This window comes from Mustela nivalis (assembly GCF_964662115.1).
Source record: "Mustela nivalis genome assembly, chromosome: 8".
Taxonomy (NCBI): domain Eukaryota; kingdom Metazoa; phylum Chordata; class Mammalia; order Carnivora; family Mustelidae; genus Mustela; species Mustela nivalis.
Genome location: NC_139027.1, coordinates 89149393 through 89159805, shown reverse-complemented (window position 1 = coordinate 89159805; position 10413 = coordinate 89149393). Strand labels below are relative to the sequence as shown.

At 44.0% G+C, this 10413-nt stretch overlaps 1 protein-coding gene across 3 annotated transcripts in view; it reads left to right on the top strand.

The window, feature by feature from the left end:
• The window catches only part of ABHD12 (abhydrolase domain containing 12, lysophospholipase), a 96386-nt gene continuing 85973 nt past the window's right edge, over positions 1 to 10413 (top strand). For 2 of the 3 annotated variants that reach the window (XM_082744288.1, XM_082744287.1), the window contains exon 1: positions 1 to 397. In XM_082744288.1, the coding sequence (XP_082600414.1) occupies positions 207 to 397 (191 nt within the window). In that variant the 5' untranslated portion in view covers positions 1 to 206. Of the gene's footprint in view, positions 594 to 10413 lie in introns of all 3 variants that reach the window. The other variant, XM_082744289.1, reaches the window with a different exon arrangement.

Below are 10413 nucleotides of genomic sequence, written 5' to 3'. Positions count from 1 at the left end.
GGGCCGGTGGGAGCGCGGCGCTAATTGGCCGACGCGGCCAGCCTGGTCCCAGGCGCCGGTCAGTAGAGGCTGGCGCCGCGGCCTGGGGCTGGGATGCGAGAGGGTGCGGGCTCCCAGCGGCCGGGGCTCCCGTGAGTAGCGGTGACTGCAGCGCGGGCGGGCGAGGTCTGCGGACGCCGCCGGCGGCCGGCCGTGTCGGCCGCGGGATGAGGAAGCGGACCGATCCCGTCGCCTTGGAGCATGAGCGCTGCGCCGCCTCGGGCTCGTCCTCCTCCGGCTCGGCCGCCGCGGCGCTGGACGCCGACTGCCGCCTGAAGCAGAACCTGCGCCTGGCGGGCAAGAGGCCGGCAGAGCCGCGCTGCGCCGCGGACGCGGGCATGAAGCGGGCTCTGGGCAGGTGAGGCGCGGCGCAGGGGCGAGGTCCCCTACCTGGCGCGCAAGCCGACCTGGATCCTTTCGGCCCTCCATAAGTTTCTTGCCTGCAGGAGCGCCCCACGTCTCCCTTCCACACTCCGGTGTCCTCTTCCGATTCTCCTCCATTCTTTCCCCTCGCCTGGCCCGCGGGTGCAGCCCGTGGGCATCCTTTCCCCAAGGTATCTGCCTGCGGGAGCACTCCGACGGTCCCCTCCCTCCCCGGGTGTCCTTTTCTGGCCCTCCGCGGAGCTCAGCTCCGTGTCCGCGACGGGCTGGACCAGTGTCTCCTCCAAGGGCTGGGAGCAGCGGGCAGTCACGACCCCGCGTGGGAGAATAGAGGAGAGCGGGGGCGGGGGGCGTCCCCTGTGAGGCTCCCGGCCGCCCGCACGTAGATGAGACGCAGAAGCGCAGGCTCCTGAGCCTGAAAGCGTTGGGGCTCTTCGCCTCAGATCTGCATAGAACTCAAAACCGAGCGCCCCTCGTGCTGGGCTGGCTTGTGCGGAAGCTTACCTGTTTTCGGTTTCTCTGGTCATTTTTCTCGCGTAGCTCGTCGTCAGAAGTGGCATTCTCTGCTCACAACTGCTGGACGTTTGGGGGAAGGTTAAATGCGCTGTGCCCAGGGGGACACCGCATAGCCAGCGGTTGTAGGGAAAACTGTCGTTGGTTGTGCAGGTGCTTGAAATTTGGACTGAGTTGTCTCCTTAGGAATTTCCGTAGAGTCTGGAAGTCCTAGTTTTTTGCTTTCTCCCTCTGAGTAGGAGATGAATGCAGGTAATGCATTGAATCCAGGTGAAGCTGATTTCAGAATTAAGATAGTGTATTTCACAGGGACAAAGCTCTCCTTGTATGCTAGTTTCGTAATCTGGCTGGTCATAGAAGGTATCATTCATGGCAAGTGTGAAGTCTGGATGTTTCATGGTTTTGAACAAGTTACTATGTAATGTTCTCAGGTGTTACAGAGTTCTTTCTTTTGGGGTCAACTGGAATGCCCTTAATTGACACTGGCCACTTCAGTGTCAAATATTTATCAAAATAGTCTCTAAAAATATCAGTTTCATTGCCTAAAAGATCACGAAATTGAAAATATGAATATTTGGATAAATAAAAATATAAATATTTCGATAAATATTTTTATTTATCGGAATATTTATATTATAGAAATATTTACCCAAATAGACATTTCAGCATTTCAAATTCATTGCTTAAAAGGTTATGAAATTAAATTGCAGTCTCCTCTAAGTCAGTGGTTTACATTCTTGCCAGAAGGGCAGGGACTGACAGTTTTTTTGTTTTTGTTTTTTGTGTGTGTGTGCAAAGTTATCTTGTAGCAGGTCAGTATCTTTTGTGAAACTAATTTGTCCTCTTTTTTTTTTTTGTGGAAAGGTTTATCTGCATTAAAAATTCATAAATAGCTTTAGTGTACTTTTGTTAACAGGTTTGGCATTACACCGAGCTAAGTTTGGGAATTCTTCCTTTGAAGAAATGAAATTGTTAGGCCCAAGAGTGTTTGGGGAAACAGTGCTGGCCTGGTACCTTCCTTGAAAGATGTACTGTATTAAAAGGGTATGCTTATTTTCATTTTTGTATTGGGACAAAGAGAGACATTCAAGAGGTGCTCATATTCTTTGGAGGAATGAAAGACTGTTAGGGAATAAAAAGTAAAGCAGAGGGCAGGAAAGCCAAGTTTGCATGTTAGCCCGTGGCTTCCTTCCCTTCTTGGAATGTTCTCCTGGACATGATTCTGCTTTGTTTTTCTTCCTCACCCAGGTCTCTGCCCAGCTGTCACATCCTCCTGTCCTCAGAGAGGCCCTCCCTCTCTGAGAGATCAGCCTATGCAAAATAGACTTCTTGCCATTCCCAATGCCCTTATTCTGTTTTCTTTTTTCATCACACTTAACCTGTCTCGACCTTACAATTGTCTGTGTACTTAACTTGCTTTATTGGCTGTCTCCTCCCTACAAGAATGGAAGCCCTATGAGAGCAGGGGCATTGTTTCCTCCACGTTTCTATCTCTAGTGTATGGCTATTGTAGTTGGCAGAAAATACTTGATTTAATTATCTGTTGTGTAAATTCCCAAGAAGTGGAATTGCTGGGCCAAGGAGTGTATGTTTATAATTTTGAAAGGTGAGGCCAAAGTGCCCTCCAGTGTACCAATGGATACTTTATCTTTTTTCTATTTGATTGATGAAAATGACATCCTGTTTGTAACTTTAATTTGCATTTCTAATTGTTAGCTGGCAATTTTTGTGTGTTTTTATAAGCCTGTTGCTTACCTTTGGGTCTCATTATCTGCCTTTTCTTTGGGTCCTATTGTGCACATTTTCAAATATTCAAAAGTAGGGGAGACAATATAATGAACCTTGATGTATCCATCACATCTTCTTCTTTTTTTTTTTTTTTAAAGATTTTATTCATTTATTTGACAGACAGAGATCACAAACAGGCAGAGAGGCAGGCAGAGAGAGAGGAAGGGAAGCAGGCTCCCCGCCAAGCAGAGAGCCCGACGCGGGACTCGATCCCAAGACCCCGGGACCATGACCTGAGCCTAAAGCAGAGGCTTTAACCCACTGAGTCACCCAGGCACCCCTCCATCACATCTTCTTAAACAGTATCATTTGTCATTTGAATCATTTGTCTCTCCTCCCTCCATTTCTTTGTAGGATGGAGAACTAGAATATTTTAAAACAAATGATTTTATTCATAACTATTTCAGAATTAACAAATGATTTTATTCATAACTACTTAAGAGTATAACTTGGGAACTGGAACATATAGGAACTTGAAATAATATAACCTCATTGCTATATTTATCAAAACTTTTTTATGTTTATCAAAATTAAGTTTATTGTCTATTACTAATTTAATCCAAATTAAATCTACATATAAAATGTTTGTTTAAAAATCCTGTACATTTCTTAAGTTTATTCCTAGTTATTTGTCTTTTTTTGTTGTTGAAAATAGGACCCTTTCTTATGTTACATATTTCTATTATTGTACTTAATAATTTTTTTAAAGATTTTTATTTATTTACTAGAGGGAGCACAAGTAGGGGGAGCAGCAGGCAGAAGGAGAAGCGGACTCCCCCCTAAGCAGGGAGCCTGATGCAGGGCTTGATCCCAGGATGCTGGGATCAGAACTTGAGCCGAAGGCAGAGGCTTAGCTGACTGAGCCACCAGGGCACCCTGAAATTTTATTAAATTACATATTAATTTGTACTTATTAATTTTGCAAGCAGCAACTTATGTAATCATAGTGGTTTTTTTTAAAGATTTTATTTATTTATTTGACAGACGGATATCACAAGTAGGCAGAAAGGCAGGCAGAGAGAGAGAAGGAAGCAGGCTCCCTGCTGAGCAGAGAGCCCGATGTGGGGCTCGATTCCAGGACCCCGAGATCATGACCTGAGCCGAAGGCAGAGGCTTTAAACCACTGAGCCACCCAGGCACCCCTGTAATCATATTGTTTCTAATAGTGTTTGCAGTTGGTTCTTTTGGATTTTCAGGTATAATATCAGTCACAAATAATAAGAATTTCATTCCATGTTTTCTACTTTTTATGTCTCTTGTTTCATTTTTTTGGTTGCATTGTATTTCCAAAACAAGATTAAATACTGGAAATGCTAGTGGGTTCTTGTCTTGTTCCTTACTTTACTGAGAATGCTTTTAGTGTTTTTGCCACACTAGTTATTTTACTAAGGGGTGTGTTGTTGCTATTTGTTTTTTGTTTGTTTGTTTGTTTGTTTTTATCAAAGATGGTTGTTGAGTTTTATGAAATGCCATTTAACATCTGTGAGATTATCATTTAGATATTCTTTCTTGACCTGTTGATATGGATTATAGTAACAGATTTTATGTTATTGAATCATCATCATATTATTGAATCATCTGTGAAAACTCTGCTAATATGTAGCCAGGTGCTATTAATATTTTACTTAGTCATTTTACATTGTTATATGTGAAACTAGTTTGTAATTTTGTTTCTTAATGTACTCTTTATCAGGTTGCTTTATTGCTTTCCGTAGCTTTATTCAAAGCTTTCTCTGCATTAGCTAGTTTAAATACTCTTGAAATTATCGGTTTCTTTAAATTTGGTGGAATTCCCCTGTGAAATTACCTAAGCCTGGTGCTTTTTTAGATTTGCTATCTCTTTCTGGGCTTAGTTTTGGTGATTTACATGTCCATAGAAAATCGCCTGTTTTATCCAGCTTTTTCCTCTGTATCTGGGGCTGTTATCCCTGTCCTGTTCCCTAATTTTGTGTGCTTACATTTTTCTTTTTCCTTTTTTCCCCTTTGATTATTTAAACTAGCAAATGGTTATACACTGAAGTATTTTTTCTTTGGAAAAAAATCTCTTTTTTCCAAATAAAATTTTTTTGTTGTTAATTAATTCTGGGAGACCAAGATGCTGCTGAGGGCTCTGGAGAAGTAGAGAGAACATCTTCCATCTAAAAGCTGCTACTGCACCTCTTCTGTTGCTGCACCTGGCAGGAATGTGGCCCTAAGATGGCCAGATCATCCGGTATCACAAGAAGAGGACCTGGGGATGTGTGTATGTGTGTGTGTACTCAGACTTTGTAAACGTTGGCAACTAGTTCAGATAAAAACAATAACTTTGGAGTAAGATAGAACAAAACATTTTTTGTTTTGTTTTTAAAAATTTCTGGATTCATCGTTTTTAAAGGTAAATGTTTATCTAACTTGTGTGTTAACCCTGCATTCCATGAAAGGAGGGACTAGATATTAATTTTGTGCAGTATCTGGTAATTTTTGGCAAACAAGGAGTTTGTGGGCTTTTTCTGTTTTGTTTTGTTTGTTCGTTTGTTTTGTTTTGTTTTTGTCAGTAACCCTGGAGTTCTTTGGAATATGCCTTAATGGTGTGAGTGATGTAATTTGGACCCTAGGAAGGTGGTACTGAGATGTATGGGTCTGTGTGTTTCAGTGAACTAGTTTTTATCCTTCAACTCCCAGCTCATCAGTGGATCTCCAGGTGATTGGGATCATTGGGATGAATGGGAGGTTTCATAACCAGTGATCTTGCATGTAAATACAGAGGAACTGAGGCATCATCCTTGGTTCCTCCTTGACCCGAAGCAAGGAACTTCATCCAGCTGCTGATGGCTTTACTGTAATCCAGAAAGGCAGGTGCTAAGGTTAACAGCCCTTTCCTTCAGCATCATTCTTGAGCTCACCTTAGAAGGTGCTTTGCATGGTATCTCTTTTTTCTTTCCTTATACACTGAGAAGGTGAGAGTGTGTTCTGAGTTAGCTTTTGCCATTAAAATGTACTTTTTTCAGTCCCCCTTCTTCCACTTCCGAAGAGTACATTGTGTGCCTGGACTGTGACAAGCAAGGGAACAGGATTTGTTTATGGCACTTCAGCTGGGTCTCTCAGCTGAGTCCATCTCTTTCCAACTGCGATTTATCTTATCAAGGCCATACTCCAGCGCTGGACCTGGGACCCTGAGATTTGGCACTTCTCTGGTGTCTCCCTCTTTGGTGGGATTTTGCACCCTGTATCTCTGCTTCCTTTCCCATTCCTTTTTAGTCAGTGCATACTCTCCCTTCTCAAGGGAGTGTCTCTTGTATGGTAAGCAGATAGATACTGCTTATGTGTGGGAGATATTTTTGAGTAGATCAAAGGCTCCTGAAGACATTATCATGGAGGTAGCCTTGGGAAGAGGCATAGAAGATGGGTCATCTTGTCAGGGTTATGCTGACAGCAGTGGAGACAGGCTGCCTTTCCAGACTCATGATCCTCCTCCTCCTCCCACTAGGACACTTTTCTTTACAAAATGAAGTCTACAGGAAAAATTTTTACTGTAATATGATCTTGAATACTGACAGATTAAGTCAGTGCTCTTCTCCCAGAGATGATGCTGCAGAATTTGGGTGTAAGTGGGTTCGTGCTTTGACAGAGGACTCTTTCAGCGCAGGGAGTTGGTAAGTCATTTGTTTTGTCTTGAACTGAAGGCCAGTTGGGAAGGGTCAGTTAAGAGAGGAGATGCTGACACAGGGAAGAACAGTAGTAGGAAACTTTGCCTGAAATGTCCATTTAGCCAACAGATCCATTATTTGGGTGTGGTTCTAGTTGTAGTATCATTTGATATCTTGCAGGATATCACTCACATAGATGTGGAGCCCCAAGCAAGTGTTTCCAGGTTTTGTGGGTTGGGGAGACTTGTTCAACTTTTTGAGTTTGTTTCTTCCTCTGTGACGTAGGTATAGAAATGCTTTCCCTATAGGATTGGAGTAAAGCTCATATGTACAAAAGAGCTGGGTAGATGATCAGTGCCCAATCAGTATAGCACCTTATAGTTTGGCCCTCCCCAGGGTTACTACTAATACTATTAAGTACAGGTCACATCTTGTGGACTTTACATTCTATAGGGGAGGCAAATAACAAACAAGTGTGTATGACGTGCATCACATGCTTGGGGTGTTAAGGAGATAAGTAGGCCAGTAAGGAGCACCTGTGATATGTACATGGTTTAGGTGGCAGGAGACCTTTCTGACAGAGGACATTTGAATAGAAGCCACTGGCCTCTTTAGAGTGGAGGAATGCCTTGATGTATGTCATTACCTTGTCACTCTGACAGCTGTGACAAGGACAGACTGGAGGGACTGGAGGGCCAGAGGGAGCAGGAGAACCAGTTAGGAGTCCTCCAGGTAGCAGATGATGGGGCTTGGGCTGGCAGTAGTTGTGGAGGGGAGAGGTGCTGCATTGTGGATCTGTTTTGAAGGAGATGTCAGTAAGACTTGGGAGATAGATGAGTGTGAGAGAGCAAGGATGGCCAGAGATGTTTCACCAGTTTTCTTTTGAGTGATGGGAGGCAAAGGGCTGCCATGCACTGAGATGGGGCAGTTGTGGGAAGATCAAATGCTTTGGGGGGTGATGAGCTTGGTTTGGGACTTATTGAGACCTCCTCCTAGCAGTAGCTAGTTGGAGCTAGAGTTTGGGAGAGTTAGGTTGACTTCTGACCGTTAGCCTGCAGAAGGTACTTAGAGTCACAGTGGGGTGGGGGGGAATCAGGGCTGGGCCCCAGGTCCTCAGTGGTTAAGGGCTGGGAGAAGAGGAGGAGACCTGGAGGGAGCAAGGGAATGGATTAGGAAGAGTGGTAGGAGGAAAGGGTCAAGGCAGCTGGGTGAAGAAGCCTTGGGTGACATGGAGATGAGTGGTTTACAAGAATGGGAATGGTGGAATGGTGGGGATAAGAGCCTAATAGAGTGGCTCAAGGGAGAGATGGAGAGAAGAAATGCAGATAGCTTTTTTAAGGAGCTTTACCATAAAAGGGAACAAAAATAAGGGGGATCCCTGGGGTGGGAAGAGGCTTCTGACCAGTGCTGTTGTTAGAGCTCATTGCTCTGCTCAGTGGGATGGTCCAGTAGGCATACACTGGCCATGCAGATGCTGGTGATATGGTGTCTCTGGGACCCAACACCTTAAGGCTAAGTGGAGGGTCCCCATACATGAAGACAGGCCAACGGGGCCATGAAGGTGCAGAGAGGTGGTTAGATTTGTTGGGGAAACGTTGGTAGTTGTCTTCTGCATGCTTCTACTTTCTCTGTGAATTAAAAGCATGGTTGTCCACTGAGGGGACACTGCCAGAGTCCCCTGCCAGAGGAGCTGCAGGTCTTTCTTTCCCTTTCACTTCTCCACCTGGACAGTCCTAGTTCTTTGTCCTTGACCTAAACAGACTGATCCACCATATTTGCTAAACAATAATGTGAACAATCATGCTACCTAGCAGGGACTGTCCATTTTTTCTTTCGGACATGTAATGTTTCAGAAATGGCTCCCATGGGAAGTCATTTCAGCTGTGAGCTCTCATCTGAGAAGCCACACATGTTTCCACACAGTTTAGTGCTGCCTGGTTGTGGGGGCCTGAGTGGAAGGGCAGTGGCTCCACAAGGTTCCTGCACACAACCTCACGACAAGGGGATAACAGTTGGAGGTGGAGGTAGGAAAAGGAGCAATGTGAGCCGAGGTCAAGATAGAGAGATTGTGGGTGACCCAGGTAGAATCCTTACTTTCCAGGTTTCTCTAATACACAAAAAACTGTTTCTAAAATAAAATTTGTCTTGAGATGGCACTTGTGGACTTGAGTTGTCTTAGTATCTGTGTTCTGTTCACCTGGTATGGAAGTGTCCTAAAAGGTAAAAAGAAGGGAAGGTCAATGAGTGTCAGTGTGAGTAGTTTCAGAAGAATAAGACACTTACTTTTGCAAAGATGAAGGCAAGGAAGGGGTGTCACTGAAGGAGTACAGGCCGATCTCCAGAATGCTAGACTTTTGGATCTTTTCTTGAAGTTTGAAAGAAATTGCCCTAAAGTTTAGGATAAGAAAAGAAAGTTCAAGTTGTTTTCAGTTCTTACAGACTTGTGAGATCTCCATGCAAGGTTTAGATATATTGACTGAACTATTCATAATGGAAAGGAATGTTCAGGGTTGGAGCAGGGGTCATTTTGATGCAGTCTTGATGAGTGCTCAAGAGACATATATGGCTTTTAACTGTTCTCTTGTACAAGTGAGACTTCCCACATTTTCTTCTTTCATCCTTGATTTGTGCCATCCTTGGTCCTGGAGGATCATTTCGCCACCATCTGAAAATGGCCATGTCAGTGGCAGGTGCCCAAAGATTGTTTTATTCAGCACACGGTTACAATACTTGGGTTGTTGGTCAGATGCATGCTAGGCTCTGGAAACATAAAGATGGAAGGAAACCGTACCTGTTCAATGGAGTTTGTTGTCTGTCAGTTTTTACTTGTGGCTGCCACCAGCTCTTACACTCAAGTATTTTAATGATATCTATAGTGAAGACAAAACACAGGCACGGCTGGAGATGGTTAGTCTGGTCTCACTTTTGTCTTTCGTTATTCTGACATTTTTTTGCGTGCCACTTTATCTTCACAGAATCTTATCTTTTAGGCTCTCACTTCCTTGACAGGTTGTAGTGCATCCTCTCAGTGCCTCCCTGGCTTACCAAGGTTTCTGTAGATAAAAAAAAAAAAAAGAAATCCTCAGAGTTGGGGGACACAGCACACTTCAACAAGCCATGTCATGGCAGAACTTTTGGGAAGGTTTTGATATTTGGCTTAGGGTTCTAGAAGGAAGGGACTGTTAAACCAGTGTAGGCTGATTGGGAGCCTGCCTGGACAGCCTCAGGCTTCAAGAGAAAGCGTGAGGGAAATTCTGCAGGCTCCAAGGCAAGGATCTCCAGGGATGGTGGTTGCCATGGTGAAAGACAGCCCCTAAAGAACCCTCTCTCTCCCTCTGTTCCTCTCTCATTTAAATTTTTTTCTGATTACAAAAGTAATAAAAATTTCTTTCTTGTTTTTTTTTAAGATTTTTATTTATTCACTTGACAGAGACACAGCGAGAGAGGGAGCACAAGCAGGGGGAGTGGGAGAGGTAGAAGAAGCCTCGCTGCCAAACAGGGAGCCCAATGCGGGGCTTGATCCCAGGACCCTGGGATCATGACCTGAGCCGAAGGCAGACGCTCAACGACTGACCCATCCAGGCACCCCAGTAACAAAGATTTCTTAATAAAAGTTTAAAACAGAAGATAACGAGAAAGTGGAATTTCCTTGGATGATTATTGTTAACAGTGTGGCATATATCAGAAATATTGCTTGCATGTTTGTTCTTTCATTCATCTAATAAATATTTTGTTGAGGCCTATTTTGTGTAAGAGGATGTGGACCAAATGTTGCACAAGAGCCAGATGGGTCCCAGCCTTTAGAGAACTTACATTGTCATGAAGGAGAAAGGTAGCAAAAAAGGTAGTGTTTAAATATATACAGTGACATTTCAAAGGGGGTGCAAAATGGTATAAAGAAAAATAAAGCAAGATAGTGTTAAACATAAGACAACAGGCCCCAAATGGAGTCCCTTATGCTAAGCCCTACCTGGCCAAACCAAGACCTAACTTAATTATAGCTTCAGCTCTCCCAGAAGTGGAATCTTAAACCGCTCATTCAGGAATTGCCTGATCAGCACTAGTG